Source organism: Momordica charantia (assembly GCF_013281855.1).
Source record: "Momordica charantia cultivar OHB3-1 chromosome 8 unlocalized genomic scaffold, Mcharantia_2.0 BLBB01000008.1, whole genome shotgun sequence".
NCBI lineage: Eukaryota > Viridiplantae > Streptophyta > Magnoliopsida > Cucurbitales > Cucurbitaceae > Momordica > Momordica charantia.
Window position 1 is genome coordinate 29,323,990 of NW_028275166.1, and position 21,548 is coordinate 29,345,537.

Sequence of the window (21,548 nt, forward strand, 5' to 3'; positions counted from 1 at the left end):
AGTTAAGTAAACGAATAAATACGTACTTCTACCAAATTTGTCAGAGAAAAAATACAAGGATTCATACGGTTTTTAATATAAAATTTAGAGACGGATCAACATATAATAAAAATTAAAAAAAAATGATTTCTGAACATACTACTAAAATTTGATTCGAACTAAATATGAAGTTGTTACAAAGATAGTTCAACTATATATGACATTACTGTACTAAAAGAAAAACTAGGACTGTTGTGCCTCTATCTTCAAAAGTCAAATATTAAAACTCATACTATAACCAAAATTATAATTTTCCTTTGATTCATTTAGTCGTTGTATTTTCAAACTATCAATTTTGGTCATTGTACTCTCAATTTTTATTCATTTTAATGATTGAACTTTCGAAATGTCTATTTTAATCGCTGTATTTTTAAAGAGTGATTATTTTTTGTTCGTTTGTTTTCATTATTTCCATCCATTCAGATAAGTTTAGAATGACACTTACTAAATTACTTGAAATGTTTTCATCACCTACAAAGTTTATGTTTAAATTTTACAAATAGATATTAAATTGATCACTTAAAAGTAGGACCAAAATGAATATCTTGAAAGTATTCCGATGAAAAATGCGGATAAAAATTATAATAATAGATGAAAACAGTGAAATAAATAAATTTGAACTTGGTTTTTTAAAATACATTAAAAAAATGTTTTTTTTACTCCCATTAAAAAAATGGTTACCAATCGTGTTCTTAGTTTTAAAAAATTAGAAACATAAAACGAACTAAAAGTAAAAAAAAAAAAAACATTTTTGAAAAATACGTGGAAAAAAAAAGTCTATATAGGAAGAACGTATATGTTCGTATGTGCATATGTCGTGCCCCAACTCTCTCCTTAATCCGTTGGCAAACAGAAAAAATGGCTGAAAATTCTGACTGCGAAGCGATGGCCGCGGATTTGCTGAGCCAATTTCAACGGATTTTAGATTCCGACCCTCTGATGTAAGTATCTAGTTATAAAAAGTTCGACTCCCATTCGTTCGAATTCGATTTCACCGAAAAATTCATGTAACTCATCGTCTCAATTTGATGAGAAAAAACCCATTGTCAGATTCTAATTACTGACGGTTTTATGGATGCTTTCTCTTGCTACTTATAATGGTTATGGTTTTAAGATCATTGTAGTGGAACCAACAATTAACGTCTAGTTCCTGTTCTAGTTCTATTTCTAGGGAAGCTTTCATTTTGTGGGAACTGGGTATTCATCGCATATGCAAGTTCTAATTCTTATCAGATTCGGTTCCCATACATAGATATTGTGATTACAGGGGCAACATTTCTCTTAAGATTAGTACCTTCTTCGTGTTTTGTTGTATTGGGTAGTTTCTTGACCGCTTTTCTGTCCTATTGCATGAATTTAGCGATGAGATTGGATTTATACACCCGTCCCAGATTACCAAACTAAATGAAGAGGCGGGTAGTTCTGAAAGTGCTACCAATGAAATTCTGGGGAACAAAAGTTCAGATTTTTGGCTACAAGATCATAAGTTGGGCATATCAACGCAGATCCTTCATCCTTTGTATACAGTAGCTAGAAACACATTTATGGCTGCTATTAGGAAATATAGGAGCTTTTGCAAGCAAGACGATCAAGCCGTGGCTGGAAATTTTTTATGTGGATTATCTAATTCATTTAATATTGTTGAAAGTGAGGTCATGAAGCATAGCAGGGCTCTTTTGTTGCTGAGCTGTGATTTCGGCACTGCATGGAATTCCAGGTTTCTGCTTGTTTCTTTTTTGGTATACATTTTCCCCATTATTGAATTGCTGACTATTCCTCTTATTATCTATCATCATGTCTTACTTCCCTTTTTAAGAGTTCAGTTCTAAGTTTTCTCTCAAGTATCAACTCAAATACTACTCTGTTACAACTAACAAGCAGTTCACTTGAGGAGCAAAAAATTGTATATCCTGGCCTTTATTTGGTAAAATTATTTGTTGCTTATTAAATGGAAGTTCAATCTAAGGTTCACGCCCACGACCTCCCGCTCCTCTCTACGACCATCTCCTGCGGCGGCGACGCTCTCTGTGAGCGACTCTACGGCAGTGACAACGAGTTATTTGGTGTGATAGCAGGAGCAACAGCAGCTGCGTGGCTGGAGATTGGACATGAAAACAGTTCCTGGAATCATGAAGGTCTGCATAAAGATGTAGACGACACAGTATTGGAATTTTATGAGCTCCGATGGGAAAACAAATGGTGAGGATAGAGAATAAGTTCTTCACGTGCAACTACGACAGAAAGAAAAATGGTAACTTTGTCAGGATAGTTGAGAAACATGGCAAAAGGAGCTTTGAGATTACAGTGGAGGCGCTGGCGGCAGTGTGGAATGCAGATAGCGTGGATGACCTTCTACTGGCCCTTAAGACTAAAAAGTTCTTCAGGAAGACGAACTGCAATGGGGGTTTTCAATGGATTCAAAAAACGATGAACAAAAGAGGCTGCTTTTTGGAAGTAGCAAAGGTTTAAACCTCGGGGGGGGGGGGGGGGGAAGAACCTTGTCATTCCTTCAGACGTCGACTTCAAAGGTTGGCGAGCCTTCTGGGGTCTGATAATGGATTTCATGAATAGAAAGGAGGAAGCTTTCCCCTCTCATAAGGTGAGCTCTTCACCCTCCCCCTCATCCAACAGTGTTTTAATGTCTAGAAACTGGAAATCTTTAGCAGAGATGGTTAAAACAAACAAGAGAGACATGGAAAAGGAGGAGAGAATCCTGGACCAGGAAAGCGCTGGGAGAAAAGGGGCTGGAAATGAGGAAGTCAGAAGACTCAACTGGGAAGAGACCATAGTGATCACTCGCCGGGACTTCCACGATGATTGGAGCCGCATTTTGAGTTATGTGAAAGAACAAACTGAAAGCTCCTACATTATCAATCCTTTTCAGGCGGACAAGGCGCTTATGAAATGCCCCTCGAAAGACTTGGCTTGTCTCCTTCTTACGAATAAGGGGTGGGTTACCTTTGGCCCTGTAACGGTGAAATTGGAAGCTTGGAACCCCCTTCTTCACGGAAGGGCCTTCCTCTTCCCCTCCTACGGTAATTGGGTTAAGATTAGAAACATTCCTTTACATTTATGGAGCTTGGCTACATTTAAGGCGATCGGTAACGCCCTCGGGGGCTTCATTGACTACGATGATAATAATTCATGTTTTATAGAATGTTTTGATGTAGCTATTAAAGTCAAAAGCAATTACTGTGGTTTTATCCCTGCGGAAATCAGTTCGATGGATGGCCCTCTCTGTTTTCAAGCAAAAGTGGTTTCTTTCGAAGATAGTAAATGGCTCGCCAGAAAAGATGTCGGGATTCATGGCGGTTTTTCATCGGAAGCGGCTAGGTCTTTTCATCAAGGAAGTGCAGAGCAGAGTGCCAACTCTATTGACCGTTGGAGATTGGAGAACGGGTGTAATTACCCGGGGGTCAATATACAGTACCCTAACTTTATTCCCTTTAAGTCAGCTCGAAATGGAGGCTCAAAGTTATACTTTAGAGCAACAAGAAGTTTCTTACACGAAAATGCAAAAAGGAGAGAGAGGAAAAAGTGGGACCCAGGATTGACTTTGAAAAGGATAAAGATAAATTGTCTTGGCCTTTGTGCACGGAAAACACAGATGCCCACGTTTCCCGAGGTGACAAGAAAAAGGCAAAAGAAAAAGAAAGAGTAGTTTCTTTCTAAAAAAAAGAGGAAAGGTGTGCTCTATGGAGCCAGATTTTGTGCAGGATACGACTCAGAAGGAAAACGACCTAGAGGGACAGTCAGCCTCATCCATGATTAGCCTAATTGGCACATGCTTTGTTAAACCACCCAAGTTGATTATGTTTCGCCTCTTCCTCGGAGAAAGATGATCAAACAATTCCCAATCGTAAGTAAATTACTCCCAGTTGTTCAATCATTTGATAACCAGAGTCATTCTTGGAATTCTATTTACTCACTTTAAATTGAGTATCCGTTTCCATTTCCTGGTTTTTTTCCACGAAAAGCAAACATGAGATAACAAATCCAGTCTTTCGTTGAAGCGACCCCGTTGGCTGAAAATCAGGGAGATATACCAGAAGGATATTTCGAGAGTATTAGAGAGGAAGAATTAAGGGAAAGGAGGGAGATCTCTCCTGATACAGAAAGGCATCTGGAAAGGGATCGTGAAGAAACCAATTCTCTGGTGAGCTTAGACCTACCTCCAGATCAAGAAGTAGAAGGGGAGGATTCAGAGGAAGATGAGGAGGAATCAGAGCACTTTCCTTTTTCTAGAAAGCTGGTCCGCAATCTGTGGAAGTGTAAGATGTGTATCAGACCCCTTTCTAATAAAGGGAGTGTTTCAACAAAGAAGAAAACTAGAGAAATCACTAACTTGCTCCGGGCGATGGAGAGAGAAATTGAAGAAGAGACCGAAGTAGAAGAGGGATAGACAGGTTCTAAATGAAAATCCTCTCCAGGAATGTTAGAGGTCTTGGTGCTTCCTCCAAAAGAGCACTTGTAAAGTCCCTTCTAGTGAAATTTAATCCAGATGTGGCAATTTTGCAAGAAACAAAGTTGCAGTCTATCGACAGAAAAGTAGTGAAATCTGTTTGGAGCTCTAGGCATTTAGGGTGGGTGGAGCTTGATGCTGTCGGGTCAGCTGGCGGTATTCTTATCATGTGGAACCAAAATTCTGTGAAAGTAGAGGACTCAGTGATAGGTCGGTACTCTATCTCTATTTATGCTAACTTCAATGATAGTTTTTTTGGTTGGTTAACAGGAGTCTATGGGCCTTCTAGTTATAAAGGCAGAGACGATTTTTGGCAGGAGCTGCTGGATCTAAATGGGCTATGTGCGGATAATTGGTGCCTTGGAGGAGATTTTAATGTGGTGAGAAGAATTTTTGAGAAATCCAGTGGGGGAAGAGTCACCTGAAGTATGAAGAATTTCAACCTGTTGATCGATGAGCTGAAGGTGACGGATGTTCCTATGAAGAATGGCTCGTTTACTTGGTCCGATGGTAGGGAAAGACCGATAGCCACTCGCATAGACAGATTCTTTCTTTCTCATACTTGGATAGAGGCCTTTAAAGAGGTGGAGCTTATTAGGCTCCCAAGAACGACGTCAGATCATTTTCCTCTTTTCTTAAAGATGGGAAATCAGAAATGGGGTCCTTCCCCTTTTCGTTTTGAGAACATGTGGCTTGGCCATCACTCTTTCAAGGCTTGCGTAGAATCCTGGTGGACCTCCCTTTCTTCTCAAGGCTGGCCGGGATATGCCTTTACAGGAAAGCTGAAAGCTTTGAAAGAGTTATGAAAATAAAATTGAAGCTCTTGACAAATTAGAATTGGAAGGCTTGATTTCTGAAACAGAGAGAAAAGACAAAGTGGAGCACAAGAAGTCTTACTTGAACTTAGTTCTCAGTGAACAAAGGAAATGGGCTAAAAAATGCAAGTTGATGTGGGTTAAAAGAAGGGGATGAGAATTCTAGCTTTTTCCATAGATGGGCGACGACAAGAAAATCCAAATCTTGCATTTCAATGACAGAATCAGATGTAGGGGAGCTTCTTACTTCAGACATGGAGATTGAGCAGGAGATAGTAGGTTACTACGAATGGTTATATGGGCAGACTTCTGGACAACGATTCTTGATTGAGAATGTACAATGGGGAACCCTCGAGGAAAATTGGAAAGATTGGCTTGAAAGGCCTTTTGATATGGAAGAGATTAAGCAAGCGGTTTTCAACCTCGGAAATCTGAAGTCCCCAGGTCCGGATGGCTTCACTAATGAATTCTTAAAAAAGTCGTGGAACATCCTCAAGGGTGATTTGCTAGGGGTGTTCCAAGATTTTTTTAGGAATGGGGTCATCAACTGTCGTACCAATGAGACATATATTTGTTTGATCCCAAAAAAGATAAAGGCTATGAAAGTAGGCTATGAAACAAGGTGGACTGGTCTTACCTTGATGCTGTTTTGGAGCAAAAGGGTTTCGACCGTCGATGGAGGAAATGGGTTAATGGCTGCTTAGCTTCTACGAATTTCTCCATCTTCATTAATGGAAGACTGAGGGGTAAGATTTTTGCTAAGAGAGGGTTGAGACAAGGGGATCCTCCCTCCCCTTTCCTCTTCACGATTGTTGGGGACTCCTTTAGTCGGATGGTCCATTTATGTAGCCAAAGAAGATTAATCAGAGGGTTGGGGGCTGGGAAGAAGGAGGTGGAAGTGTCTCACTTACAATATGCGGATGATACCATGATCTGCCCAAACGACCATGGTATTCTCGAAAATTGGTGGATGGTCCTGGATATTTTCCTCAAAGCATCTGAATTGTCTTTGAATCTAGACAAAACGTCTTTGATAGGGATACATGTGGCAGAAGACATCCTTCAGAATATGGCCAGTAGGTTGGGCTGCAAAGTGGAGAAGCTCCCCGTCTCTTATTTGGGCATCCCTCTGGGGGAATTTTAAGAAGAATTCTTTTTGGCTCCGCTCATCGACAGAGTGAAGAAAAGAATTGAAAAATGGAAGAATCTCCTTCTCTCGAAAGGAGGAAGACTAAATCTTGCCTGGTCAGTGATTACTAGCATTCATATTTACTTCTTCTTGGTCCTAAAAGCTCCGAAAGGAGTTGTTAAATAAATAGAGAGACTGACTAGAAATTTCTTCCGGAATGGGGAACCTCTAAAGGGTTGTGTAACCACCTGGTCAACTGGGGAAAAACCGGCCTCCCCTCGCAGTTTGGCGGTTTGGGCATAGGGGCTTTACAACAACGGAACAACAGCCTTCTTCTCAAGTGGCTATGGAGATTCACTCAAGAACCCCACGCCTTGTGGAGAAGGGTGATTGCAAGCATTTACGGAGAGGACAAACACGGGTGGGGTACTCTCCCTCCCAAAGGGAGTGCTAAAGGTACAAACAGGGACCCGTATAAAATTCTGGATGGATTTATGGATTGGAGAAAGACCCCTAGCTGATGCTTTCCCAGATTTGTTTAATATCTCCACCACGAAAAAGGCCACAGTTGCAGACTGTTGGAATAGCAGTGAGAATGATTGGGATTTGGGCTTCCGTAGAGGCCTTTTTGATTGGGAAGTAGATAGTTGGATGGACCTAATTCATATTATTGACGTGGTGAGAATTGGGGAAGGAGAAGATCGTGTTTCTTGGTCCATTGGAAAAGGAGGAAGCTTCTCCACTCGCTCAGCTCGGCTGAAAATGGTAGAGTGCATTCCCTCTTTAAAGTCCCCCCTCATCTCGACGATTTGGAATTTCAAAGCTCCTAAAAAGATTAAGGTCTTCCTTTGGTCCTTAGCCCATAGAGCCTTAATACTCATGATATGCTTCAGAAAAAGTGTAGGAAATGGCTGATTTCCCCATCAGTGTGCAGTCTGTGTAATGGTGTAATGGGAACAGTGAGAATATAGACCATACTTTTGTTCACTGCAATTTCGCAACAAGAGCTTGGTGTTTTCTTTGTGATATTTTTGGGGTGGCGATTTGCTTCCCAAAAAGAATAGATGATTGGCTTGTGGAAGTTCTTCACGGGTGGTCACTTCCTAAGAAGGCGAGATTTATTTGGAAGTGTGCTTCAAGAGCTCTTTTGTGGCACTTATGGCTAGAAAGGAATTCTCGGGTCTTTGAAGATAGATCTACTCCTTTTGACATTTTTTGTATTTTTTGTAGGAATGTACAGCACACTGCTTCTTGGTGGTGCATTAATTATAGAGAATTCTTTTGTAATCACAACCTTTCCTTGTTCATGAACAATTGGAAAGGGTTCTTTGGATGGGGTTGCCTCTACCCCAACCCTTTGGCTGTATTTTTGTGCTGTCTTTAATGAAAGGTTCTGAATTTCCATATAAAAAAAAATAACAATAATAAATGGAAGGACCATGAATTATTTTAGAATAGTACAAGAAACATCAAACTCATATTGATTACAAATTCAGAAATTTTATTATTAACTTGCTATCTTAGTGTTAATTGGAATAGGAACCATCGCTCCTGATCTTACCATGTCCTGCAGGAAATTCGTGTTGCCAAAGAAACAACATCTCTCCATGTATTTGGACGAACTCCTCCTGTCAAAGCTTGTACTTTCATATTCCCCCAAGAGTGAACAAGCATGGAGTCATAGGTAAGGATTCAATAATTGGTGCAAGTTTGTTCATACTGGTATAGTAACTGTCTGAGGTTGGGTTATTATTACCCTCCAGGTACCATTTGAGGATAGTATAACTAATAAAATGAAACCATAATCCTTTTTTTTTTTATTTTATGGCTTCATTGCTAAAATACAGGCTCCACTTATTTTTCAATGATGAAACGATTTCTCTTTACCCCCCAAATTAGCTGCTGCATTTGGTATATTGGTAGGGTTTTTGTCAAAGTTTTCAAGCCCGTACTATTTAATGATACATAGTGAGTGGGACAAAGTTTTTGAGATGACCAAGTTTTATTGTTCCTCACGGTGTTCCCCCATCTAATTTGTTCTATAATTATTCTCTTTTAGTTCTAATAGGGAATTTTTGTAAGCGTATGTAGGAATTTGATGTTTTGCGTATAACTTTTCACAACCTCAATGAAAAATGAGTTTCCTATCTAAAAGAAGAAAGAAAGAAAAAAAAATTTTACCACTTGGTTGTTGGCAGGCGGTGGGTGATCAAGCTGCTTGTTCAAAAAGGCTATAATGTAGAAGAGATTTTGAAGAAAGAATCTGAGCTAGTGGAAAGAAAAGCTGAGGTTCAAGGACCTGCATATTATTAAAATTTGGAGGTTCACTATAAATTTCTTTGTAAGGATAATTTGTACAACATGCATTCTGTTTATTGCTGTTTCTATGAAGGATTTATTCATAGACTTCATGGTGACCAACTTTGGGACTGCGTGTCCATTAGTTTTTTATTCTAACTTTTAATGTTAATCAAACGTAAAAGTGATCAGCAAGGGTTGGATAAAAAAGCTCATTCAACATAGGATGCTAAAAACTGAATTAAAAAGCCCCCAGAACTTACAGATATATAGCATGAAATTATATCCTTTTCCTGTTAATCCCTACTCAATAATGAAAAAATGCAAAGTTTATTTGAGAACTGCTGCCCATTCGAGGTTAGTTACCTGTGATAAATTGAGCTTAGAAATCTACTTCTGTACGTTGTGGTCCTAGCAGGTGCATTCTACAAGGAAGGTAGAGTCTGCTAACTTTCTTTTTCTTGGATTGCCCCTACATGCTAAATATTCATTGGACGTAGCTGGAAGCACTTACGGTTGCTTTTCTCCCCCTAGTTAGATTGTATTCATTCTTTGAACCCTTGGTTCAGTTCATGCTGTAAACATTATTCTAAACAATCGATTTTAACTGGACTCTTATTACTAGCTTGCTGTAATAATATGAAGTTTGTCTTATCTAAGTTAACTTCACTGTCTTATCCAAGTTAACTTCACTTTGGTGTAGATGTCAAAAATGAATCACCGTGCATGGAACCACCGACGCTGGTTAGTTTCTTACATGTCAAGAGAACAGGTGGGTTTTTCTTCTTTTTTCTTGTTTGACAGTTCTGTTGTAACTTTAAGGCACGGCTGTAGAATTGAGGGTGGTTCTTTCTTCAGATATTAGTCATGCTGTCACCTGAGCTGAAAATGGATAAATTGACTCCTTCAAAGTTGAGAAATGGAAAGAATAATTTATTGGATAGCCAAAAACAATTTTTATGGGAGGGAATTACATGAGCTGGTAACCTGTAAACACATGTAACAACTCTCTATTATTCACAAGTTCAGTATTGTAAGCTACAACATGCACCTTTTGTAGTAATTTTTTGATTATTATCTTTTCCGTGAAGAATGTTTTATGGGCTCAAGTGCATTGTTCTCAAGAGAGAATCTAAAAACCTCCATCTTCAGGTGTTGAATGAACTAAAGGAAACCAGAAAATGGGCAGCGTTGCATGTTGCTGACAATTGTTGCTTCCACTATCGCAGAGTGAGTTCTACCTACTTAAGCCTGATAAAAATTGATTAAATCCTTTGAAAATAAATTAGACGAATGTTCATTATTGCAAGTGTTAAAAGAAATAAATGGAAGATCTATAGTATGGATTCTTCTTCTTCTTCTTTTTTTTTTAACCTAAAACACGATCCAAGTTAATATTATTCACTGCATATTCTAGGAAGCATACTCTAGTACAAATCTAAGCCGGATTTAATACAAAGGCTAGAATCCACTTATAATTTCTCTTTTCAAGGAATGAGAGATGAGAGAGCTGGAACACACTTTTTTCACCAATATTTTCACCTCTCTGAATCGGGAGATCCATCGCCATACGAGACCAGGCCCTTCTTCCCATCTGGGCTACCAGAAGGAGACCTGGACCTATCTCTGATAGTCCTCCTGGGGGATTGCGAATCACATAGTAAATTGCTTAAATTATCTTGAAATGATGCCCGAGTTTTTTCCATTCGCAGCGGCTCATGCTCAAAATGTTAGAGGAATCAACTCGCACAGAATTAAGTTCTGGTCTCAGCATTGACACTTATCGAGTGTGGAAGGTGAGCTTGTTTATTCTTTATCCAACTCTCTCTTAGTCAATGTTCTCTCTATCTAAAACAAACTCTCTCTTCTTCTTCTTCTTTTTTTTTTTAATATAAAAAGAAATGTTCTCTCTATGTGCAATTATAAATCGGCCATGTTGATGCCTTTTCAAATTTTATTATTCGAACTAAAATTGGAAATCTTTTACTGTTTCCTTAAATATAATTTCAATGCTGTTAAATAGCAACATTTTCTTTTGTGTCTACGCCTTTGATGGGTAGATTCTTCTGCACCATCTTTCAGTGACACGGATGTATGTATTCTATTTTGCCTAAAAAACTTCTGAGTTCTATGTCTCTTGGAGTAAATTAGTCCTTGTTTGAGTTGTTTGAATGTTCTCTAGCTTTGTTAGCTTGGGGAGCAGAAAAGAAACAATAAATGAGCCTATAATTAAAAGTTATCTATAAGCGTCCATTCTTGCTGTGTTTGAGATAGATGATCTTTAATTGACTTTATCTGTTTAAAACTGGCTTGTTAATATCTTGCATATTGTTATATTGAAAGGAAGAGCTTGATTGGGATGAAATGCTGATAAAGCGATATATTGGAAGAGAGGTACATGCTTCTCTGTCTCTCTTTTTCTTTTTTTTCCTTTTTTTTTTCTGGGGGGGGGGGGGGGGGGGGGGGGGGTGGTGGGTTGGTCAATTGGAGATGAATATGAGTGGAGGAGAATTTCTTTTGACGATTTACTTTGCTGCTGATTATACCCTCCTCAGATAACTTTTCGTCATCTTAACTTGCAATGATGTATTCAGACAAATCCTATTCCATCTTCTACATTATAGTCTGCGCTTGGCTACATGGTTTTCTGAATGCTAGCATTTTGTTCTATTCCTTTCGCTCTGTTAAATGAGACATTCTGGTCCTTTTTGTTCAAGAGAAAAGAGCGTGAAACTTTGTTGCTAGCATTTTGATCTTTTTTTGTTCTCCTTGAATTATATCCATTCTGGACAGGCTTTATGGATTCACCGTCGATTCCTTTCGCTGTGTTGGATGAGACATTTTGCATCCAATCTCAATACATATGAGCAAGAGGGGGGAATAAACAACGATGTCCTTTTCTTTACAGAAAATGAATCAAATCTTGTGAATTCCTGCTCATTTATCCTAGATAACAACTTCGAGGATTATCATGCACAAGCAACATATTCTGCTGCATATCTCTTATGGTTGATAAAGGTGAAATTTATTCCTTCCGTATCAACATCTTCATTTACTTTTGTTAATCCAGGCTTTCTGCCCAAATTACTTGAGTGATTCTTCCACATTTTTATGCTTACAGAACTGTCCAAAGCCACATGTGATCAAACTGGATGAGAAGCTTAGAGCATGCAATTTGAAGACTCTGCTTTACAAGGCATGCCCAGAAAGGTATTCACTTTGGGATTCTTTAATGGATTCCATTGAAAACTCTGATTAATAAGTTTGAAAAGTCGATCTCAACTTTGATTTCATTCCTTCCCCAATGATAGTGTAATTCTTGATGTGATGTAACTTATGAACTGTTGTGAAATAACTGGATTGGTTTCGGTTTGATATCGTAGTAGATATCGAATAAGCTAAAACATGTAGACTTTGGCAAATGAAATTTGCAGATGGAGATATTTGAAGCATTATGCTGCAAGTAGTGTTGTCCCTTCAGTGTTCTGTTGAGCATCTTTTTTTTCCTTATTTTCTTCCTTTCCCACTCTCCTATTCTCTCTTTTGCCTTTCTGACTCTTCATCTTGTTCCCTTTCCATGAAATCTTAAGTGTCTCCAACTAAATATTTATCGCTCGTGAAAGATGTCGTTAATATTTAATGGGAATTGTTCTTATATTCTTTTATTGTGAAAGATGTCGTTAATATTTAATGGGAATTGTTCTTATATTCTTTTATTAATAAAATGACGAGAAACTTAACATATTTATAAACTACAAAGATTAAATCATTAAACAATAAAATTTACACTTAATTTTGATAAGAAATAAATCTCTACCACTGTCAAAATTCAACTAAATTAATATTTTTTCAAAATTCAACAATTACTAAACTGTTGAGGTTAAAATACAACACTAAATATCATAACACGTAAAAGTAAAGTCACAAATAACTTCCACATATAAAGTTTCACAATCAAAATGGTATTATACGTTCAATAATTGACATGCTAATTGCTTCACATGTATTACTAACAATTTATTCGTCAACTATCAATATAATACCACTTATGGATAAAATATTAATATTAATATTTTTTAATTTGTTTCAAACGTGTAAACGCCTCTATGTTAATTTAAATTTTAAATATTTCTTATAAATTTTATATTTTTACAATTTTTTTAAAACACCCATCGGTATTATCAATACTTCTATAAAATTCAAACATTTAAGTTGACATTTAAAACATTGGTTGGTTGTATTATCGGTTCAAAAATAATTATAACTATTCCTTCATTAAATTGCCAATAGGAAAGAAAAATGCACAACAATTTACAAAATTGACTCGTTCAAAGTAAAACATCTATTCTGATGCACGATTAAAGTTGCAGCAGAGAACGGAAAGCTCTATCAGATACAAACTCCATCAAATTTCTGACAAGTGATACCAATCACTCGATTGACGATTAAACTCGGATAGTAAAAGACACGAATTCAGAACAGTCTTCACTTGTGCAAGATACTCTTCTTTGGAAGCTTTGATTTCTTTTGAGTGTGGTTCTGTCATTAAACTAGTAGATTAAAAAACTCGTCGAGAATCAAGAACGCAAGAAATAAACATGCAAAAGAACACCCAAAGGAGCAAAACTTTACCTTGTGTCTTTCAAGCGCTTCATAATCTGTCCTTTCCTTCCAATTGCTCTTTCTTAGTTTTATCGGCCTATTTCCGACGTACTTGCCTGAGATCAAGAAGGTCTAGGCATATAAAAACTATAACAAAAATGGGGGGATTTGAAACATGTTAAACTCCAAATCTCCTCTCAAAACTCTACCAACAACCCTTTTTTTTACTACTAGAAGTTGGATGCATGTGCCTTAACCCACTAAGCAAATGAATTTTTTTTTGTAGAAGACACCTAAAGCTATCCATAATGGTTCATTGGGATGGGCCTAGTTCATTTTGGCAAATTCTTTCCTGCAGAGGTGTGATAATATGAAAATCTTGGATTCTATCTGAAGGCTTTAATGTTTTTTCTAAAAGTAATTCTATTTTTCAACTTTTAGAAATACTTTTAAAATCTTCATCAAAATGCAAAAATAATAATAATAATAATAATAATAATAACAATAATAAATAAACAACAACAACAACAAACAAAATAAACAAAATTACAAAATTCTTCAGAACCTACATTTAAAATCCTAAAATTTGTGTCCAAAATGTTTATGAAAGAAAAAGGAAAAAATTTGTAGCTTAACCAACTTCTAAAGAAAAATAGAACTCTTTTGAACAACAATGTTATATAACAACCTAAACTGAACTTTTCATTAACACACTACTGCATTCCACCAATGAGGAAAGGTTTATTATATACACCATATATGAGGAAAGGTTTATTATATACACCATAGATGGTCCAACAGAGGGACGAAACTTGAAAGAACTGCAGGATCCATATAACATTGAAACTACAATCAGAACATTACCGTTCATTTCTTTAAGTGCTGCAGCAAGGTCAGTAGGATTGGAGAAGCTTACAAATCCATAGCCCTTGGTTTTACCAGTTCGCTTATCTCTAACAACCTAAAAATTCGACATCAATATGCATGTTAATCCATTGGTAAAAGGAAAATATTCCAGAGAAAAATATAGTCAATAACGACATAAACCATAAAGAAAATATCAAAATATTTTAGATCAAATCTGTAATGTCATCAAATAGTATATTTACCAAGATAAAAAGCCAAAATCGTTTGATATAAAAGATGCACCAATTGGTCAAAATAAATCACTTCTAACTTCCAAGAAATTATAACATGGGAATCACTTTAAACAACTGGGCAAATAAGTAATTTAAATTGACAGTGCTTCAAAAATCAAAATTTTTGTGAGTTAATTACAAGTTCGGCCCATAAAATGTACAGAACTAGTTACCCAACAATAATCCAAATGGGAAAAGAAAACTCTTCCAAGATAGGACCCAATACCATATACGAAATGGGAGAGAAGATAATCATATTTCATGGGGTGAATATACAATGATCACAAAGCACAAAAACTATATGCAGCATACATGGGGAAATCAATGGACCGATCAATATAACAGCTCCTATCTTCATCAAGATTCATGAGTGAATATCAAAAATTGCAAAAATATCTCAAAGCATTACTAGAAGTAGGGGACTCCCATTGTCTTCATGTTCCACTGAAAAATTCCATGGATAGTTTCGTGCCCAAAATTTTAAGGGACTTCCCTTGTACCCCACATAAGCAGTAAGATAGTCAAACTACCAAAGGAAAAGAAGACCCACTTTTAAAAGCTTGAGGGCTGACCTGTATCTGACAAGCTTAAATGACCCAATCATGTTACAACTCAAGCTATTCCATGAACCCGGTAAATTCTAAGGGATACAAGCTCCATAAAGAGGTTCCAGCTGCACAATTCCCAATCAGATGATCACGTCCTTCTTAAATAAAATTCTTGATCTCATAAATAATATTTAAGAAACATGAAAAATAGATTTAAATCTTGTTCTACGTCTTGAACTTTTATGCCTATTTTATTTTGTATTTCCAAATGATTCTATTTCAATCCTTCAACGTTACATAAAAAGACCATTGTAGTCATTAATTTTCTATTACTTTCTATAAATCATTTGACCGAAATTTGATATGACACGTCGCCACTACATAGATAAGTTTTTGGAGTCACATATAACAGGTTAGTCTCCAAACAAATCCCAAATGATTGACAAAAAAATTAACAGCAGTGACAAAATTAGTTCATCAAAGTTGGGATGAAAATAGAACATTTAAAAGCTTAAGAACCAAAACAGATATTTGAAAGAAGGAACCAAACAAAATAAATATACAAGTTTGAGTACCAACATAGGATTTGAACCTAGAAAATATTAGAAGAATGTGAAATTCAAGGAATGGAAACTTTTGGACATATCAGATCAAAGTCTCAAATGCTTTCATAATCATTATTGCATGTAAATGTACAAACAAGAGGTACCTAGATGCGTTACCACCCTTTAAACAAGCCAGAGCATTTCAAGGAAACTAATTATAATGCAAAATGCCAAAAAGTAAAATAATAATAATAAGTGAATCATGTAGAATATTGGACAAAATAAACTTACTCTAGCCATGTTGAATGAAGGAAATCGTGAGAATGATTTAGAGAGCACATCATCATTCACTTCATTGCCAAGATCACCACAAAACAGACGGTAGTCATCTGCAAACAACAATGAACATTTTTCCAGAGTAAGAGATCCTTCTAGCTAAACATGATTAGCATAAAAAACAAATCTAAAAAATTAGAGTACAGCAAAAGACATTGAAAGCACTAATTTCATTCCAACACTATAGCATTCATTATTTCTACAGCGCCAACGGGAAAAGGAAATCCATTCAAAGCATAGAACAAAAGAAAAAAAAAAGATTATACAAGTAAGAGTGCAGTAGATCAGTAACTATCTAAAAATAAATTGTCACATAAGTTTTTTTTATAAAAAAAAAATATTGTATATAAGTGCCTGAGATATTTAGAAATATTTAATAATGTAAAAATAAATTTCAATATCAAAACAGAATAAAATTATTTAAGTGATGGGCAACCAACAATATCCATAATCCAATGAAGTTTTTAAACAAACTACAAAACAGAATTCAAACACTTTTGGCCAATTAGAGGTCTCTTTTAGCCTCCCTATGTTTCAAATAGCTTTCCCTCCCTTTTGTATACATCATATCAATGAAATGGCTGAATGTTTCTCATTAAAAAATATAAAAAAAGAAGAAGAAGAAGAAATCAAACACGTGCAATTGCTCTTTTCTTTTCTTTTTTTATATATATTTCTTATGAAATGCCGAGCTTTCATTGAGAAAAATGAAAGAATACAAAGGGACATACAAAAAAACAAGCCCACCAAAAGGAGCCAAACTAAAAGAGCGGGCTCCAAGCTTTCTTTTTTATAGATTTGGTTAAGGTATCTTTTTTAGTGGGTGTTTTTTATTAGCACACCAACCTGGGAAATAGCCAAATCTGGACCTTTCTTCTGGAATTTGTCACAGGTATTTAGTTTTTCCTGAAGGAGAATCCACAAGAATACTTTCACCTTTATTGGGATATGAGAACATCAAATGCTCTTAGTCAACTCACCAAATGCTCTTAGTCAACTCAATATGGATAGGATTGCTGATGGTTTCAATGAAATTCCCAAAACGTGATAGACTCCAAATTCTAGAGTCTTGTCTGTTGTTTGGACTCAAAGGATATAAGAGTTGCTGAAGATTGGCCCATTCTTCAACTTCATTCTCAGTGAGATTTGTCCTAGTGGTAAGATTCCAAGTCCGATCTTCCTCTAACCATAATCGATCGACTGTAACCTCTTTGTGATTAACTATTGATAACTCTTCATAAGAGAGTGTTTTGTGGTATAATTTGGACAATTTTGGTGTGTAAATGTGAGAATCCTTATCAAAAGACCATGGAAAAGATAAGAAATCACTTCTATAGGTCCTTGAGCTATTAGAATTCTCAATTCCCTCATTTTGAATGAATTATGCTTAATTATGGATGTTTTGTATAAGAATGGAAGAATTTGTTGAGGGCAAGCCAAGTGCTTCCAAGGCTGTGAAATTGTTGCTGGAACATGGCAAGAAGATGCATTTTTGCTGGGGTCGGAAGCCGCTCAGGATGCTTTAGAGCGTGTGACTAGTTTTACCGTGTCTGTACAGCTTCCTGGTGCCGCCCTAATTTGAAGGACCCGATATAAATAGTAGAACAGTGTCCAGCCGCCACAAAGAGCCCTAGAATAGAAAATCTATTTGGGCAACGAAATTAGAGAACATTCCTTACCCATTTCGAGGAGAAGCCGACGCAGAAGAAGCAGATCCTTACGTCTCACTGAGCTGGGGAAATCTTCACTGCTGCAGAAGATTCCTTATTCAATGGGCTACATTTCTCTTCTACCCACTCTTCTCTTTTGTTGAACAAAATCCCACCTTGGGGGGGGGGGGGGGGGGGGGGGGGGGTTGTACTCGTTGTAGCTTTGTTTATTTATGTTTTAGTAACTCATATATATTTATGCTGATTTAATAGAGGTGTTTTTATTATTTCATTTTACTGATTTTGTTTGACCAACATTATTGGTTTGCTATGCTCACTTGAGGTTTGGAAAAGTCCTTGTGTTGCGTGTTTGCCTCTATTTCCGTAAGATTTCTCTCTTTGAAATAGAATGGTGAGTACTTAGGGATGAGACTCACCCTTTTGGGTATCTCGGGAGAGAGCCATGTCCGTTTGGGCATTCAACATTTTGAGTTTACTAGAGCATAGCTAGACGTGAGTGAGAGCATTAAAGTGATTCCCCTTTGATTTACCTTAATTTTGCATTTATTTCGCATTTTCTGTCTGTTTTCCATTTTCGGATGCTCCAGGATAGAATCGCATAATATTTCTGTTCTTGTTCATTTTTTTGTTTTTATCATTTACTGTTACAGCATCCAGATCACTCTAAACAAATTATTTTTATTTTACTTTTTAGTATTTTTATTTACTATTTCAAGTAAAACTGTAATCGCTGTGGAGACGACCTTGTTTTTATACTACAATGGATTTGGATTATTTAGTGTATACATGCAATAATTTTCCTTTAGTTGTGAGGAGACGAACAACTATCCTGAAACATCTTGGAAATCTAGTGTAGAGAGGATAATCACTTGTCCACTCATTGAGCAAAAAACGAATGATCTTCCCATCCCCTAGCTAACAATTATACCATCAGTTCACCGTCACACAGCATCTGGCAATAGCAATCCACGGGGCTCTGTATCGCGTTCGGATTGTGCTCCATATTTTTTTTAAGGAATTCCCCTTTTCATCCACTCAGCCACGTGCCTTTAAGCTTCTCTTTTCTCTCACTACTATAGCCACCTCATTAATATCAAATGGTCTCTCTAACTATGTCTGTTGTTCACTTCCAACCAATGCCTTTTGATTTAGAGCAAACAGTTCACTGACCTTCCTTCTCACAGGCCATCCTTTCACAAAGGAGAAAAAGCTTCTATGGATGCACTTTGTTCGTACGGGCTTATGGTCTATTTGGATGGAAAGAAATCATTGGACTTTCCAAGGAAATGAGCTCCCCTTTGATCGTTTTTTTGATTTCATTGTTTATATGGTTGTCTCATGGTGTAAATGTTCTCCATCTTTCCAACATTATAGTTTTAAAGATTTGATATCCAATTGGAGATGTTTTTTTAACTCCAGTGGATAGGAATTTCTCCCTTTTGTTCTCCCTTTTGTATCTCTAATTTCATATATCAATGAAATTGTTTCTCACGTGGTTGGATGTCTACCACTGTATCTAGTCTTCCCTTCTCTTTAAAAGAGGTTTCCAGCCTAAATTTTCCTTTGGTAGATGCATATCGCTAAAAGAGATGTCCATCAAGCTGATTTCAAAGACTCGAGAAAATTATATGTAACTATTCCTAGAGAAGCACGTATTTGTTAAAAATAAAAATAAAAAGAATACGAGCCATAACAAGTCTCGTGAAATCAAAGAAAGTAGATAATCCATACTTTCTGGCCACTCAGCAAGCGTTGGGTCCTCCCAAGATTGCCCGGCAGCTTTGCGAGGAATAGCTTTCTTTTTGGTTTCTGCTTTATGCTCGATCTCACTACTTGCTAGCGCAGCTTTAACACTCTCAAGAGCTTCAGGTGTTATCGTTTGGGCATCCCTTTGAAATAGTTGTTGGGCCTGTTTGCCAAAATAAATTTAAAAAAACAAAATCAGGAAAACGAAAAAAATAATAAAAGTTACAAGCATGATGAACAGCACTATAAATTGAACTAAAAGAATCCCTAATCTATCATAAATGTGTCGCCGGATGCCAAAATTTCCATAAAACTCTTTCTGGAAGAGAAAACAGAAACCCCACAATTCTAGGCACGAATTCGAATCTTATGCATATGTCGCTTACCTGCTGGTATTGAGGGAGAGTATAGACAGCCGGACCCGGAGCAGGAGTCGGATAAACTGATGCGACGGGGAGCGGAACTGGCGGAGGACCCGGAGCAGCGACATAGGGAGTCGGGTACTGAGCGGCTGCCGCTGGCGGAGCAGACTGCTGGAGATGAAAAGGAAGAGGAAAGTAGGAGGCGTTTGAAAACGTGAATTGGGCACCTGATGAGGAAGAAGCTGCTGAAGGAGCCGAGGAAGAAGGACCCGCCATGGCCAAGAGCAATTAGAACTCAGAATTAGGGTTCCAAATGCTCCGATTTTCAGGCTGCGAATCGCGAGCGGTTAGGGCACACTCGAATAAAAATTTGAACTTTCGGTCTCGGCCTCTCAGGTTTTTGGCCGAGGATACCCGCCTTTGCAAACAAACTTTGGAGGTTTAGACTTTAGAGTTGGTATTTATTGAGGTGCTTGGTGAAAAATAATTATTTCCTAAGCTCATTTAACCCTAGTCAAGTAACAAAAATATCACGAAACACACCAATGGAGCAAAATATATTATTTTAATGGTGATCGTACAATGAGTTAACAAATAATGACAAAACAAAGAACTTCACGTAGCACATCAATGGAGCAAAATATATTATTTTAATGATGATCGTACGGTGAGTTAACAAATAATGACAAAACAAAGAACTTCGTTCTAGAGTGATTTGTTGATTCTTAATTTTGTTTGTCCATAATTGATTTAACGAGTTAATCTAGATAAACTCGAAATTGGTAAATCTCAATCAATTCTAACAAACTCTGATCAAACTATTTGAATTTGGCATAGTTGTCATGCATAAAAATCAAAAAGCTTATTATTAGTTTCGGTTTCAATTTTCTCAATTTTGTAAAATTCGATTATGAGGAAGAAATTTTAATAAATTAGAAGGTTAGGCCATTTTTCGTGTTTCTTGTTTCAAAAAATTAAATAAATATAAATAAAATATTTTGTGGGGTGACAATCCACCAATTTGAACATAGCTCAATTGATTACGACATATATTTAAGATTGAGAGTTCTTATCATCACCCCACATTTTAATAAAAATCACCTCTAAATATGTTTTGCAAACCACTTAGCGAATCTCCAGTTTGACTAGATAGAGAGTCGAACTGAGGATTTTAATCGGGTCCAAGAGGGGTCAAGGAAGGGCATCCCTACCCCGTTTAATATTTAAATGATAAAATATTAAACATCATTGTATATATAATAATATCATTAGTATGTTAATTTTTATAAATATTGATTATATTATATTACACTAATTCAGTATTATTTAAAAAATATATATACATATCAAATAAAGACGTTATAAAAATAAAGAAATAAGAGAGGAATCCCCTATTTTATCGGGAACCATCCCTCCGTCCTCACCCCAAAATTGTAGGGACGAGGTCGGGGATGGGGAGAAAAAAACCCAACGAGGTTGGGAACTGACCATCCAACCCCACCCTACCTCCTACTTGTTCCATCCCTACCTATAAAGTGTATGATAACTGTTTTGCTTTCAATTGTATACTTTTGAGAGAGAAAAAAAACACTCTTCTACACTCTACAGATGTCGATATGATTGAGCTTAGAGTGAACTTCACGAGGAATACCTACATAGGGGAAGTAAACAATCCAACGCTCAAGTCAGTAAAAGTACGACCTTAGATCTCAAGTCAAATTTAAATCGTGTACACGAAGTGATAATGATGCTTTTATTTATAGGGAATAATTCAACATAAATGTCTAACCGTTCGACTGTCAGTGAAGTTTCATAGAGCTTGTTGTTTGCCCCTTTATCGAGCTTCCAGGTCAGTCG

At 36.8% G+C, this 21,548-nt stretch overlaps 3 protein-coding genes across 5 annotated transcripts; 2 read left to right on the plus strand and 1 right to left on the minus strand.

Moving 5' to 3' along the window:
• Nucleotides 1–822: 822 nt before the first annotated feature.
• Nucleotides 823–12,223, plus strand: LOC111018185 (Protein prenylyltransferase superfamily protein). Of its 2 annotated transcripts, XM_022294166.2 has the most exons (10): nt 823–980; nt 1,400–1,756; nt 8,019–8,129; nt 8,644–8,734; nt 9,447–9,515; nt 9,896–9,973; nt 10,456–10,539; nt 11,087–11,137; nt 11,537–11,761; nt 11,865–12,223. In XM_022294166.2, exons 1-10 carry the CDS (start codon nt 844–846, stop codon nt 12,000–12,002), a joined length of 1,341 nt encoding a protein of 446 aa, XP_022149858.2. In that variant the 5' UTR covers nt 823–843; the 3' UTR covers nt 12,003–12,223. The 2 variants fall into 2 exon arrangements, with proteins under 2 accessions (XP_022149858.2, XP_087983755.1); XM_088127629.1 differs by lacking the exon at nt 1,400–1,756 and having other exon boundaries at nt 836–980.
• On the plus strand, nt 1,764–8,012 carry LOC111018186 (uncharacterized). The gene is made up of 2 exons (XM_022294168.2): nt 1,764–4,711; nt 4,819–8,012. The coding sequence occupies exon 1, from the start codon at nt 2,594–2,596 to the stop codon at nt 3,698–3,700; it is 1,107 nt and encodes a 368-aa protein (XP_022149860.2). The 5' UTR covers nt 1,764–2,593; the 3' UTR covers nt 3,701–4,711; nt 4,819–8,012.
• Nucleotides 12,224–12,990: 767 nt separating the features above from the next.
• On the minus strand, nt 12,991–20,138 carry LOC111018240 (RNA-binding (RRM/RBD/RNP motifs) family protein). Of its 2 annotated transcripts, none has more exons than XM_088128186.1 (6): nt 19,716–20,138; nt 19,315–19,492; nt 15,869–15,966; nt 14,210–14,306; nt 13,376–13,461; nt 12,991–13,293 (listed from the first exon to the last, which is right to left on the minus strand). In XM_088128186.1, exons 1-6 carry the CDS (start codon nt 19,965–19,967, stop codon nt 13,189–13,191), a joined length of 816 nt encoding a protein of 271 aa, XP_087984312.1. In that variant the 5' UTR covers nt 19,968–20,138; the 3' UTR covers nt 12,991–13,188. The 2 variants fall into 2 exon arrangements, with proteins under 2 accessions (XP_087984312.1, XP_022149948.1); XM_022294256.2 differs by having other exon boundaries at nt 12,991–13,282; nt 19,716–20,136.
• Between the last annotated feature and the right edge of the window lie 1,410 nt (nt 20,139–21,548).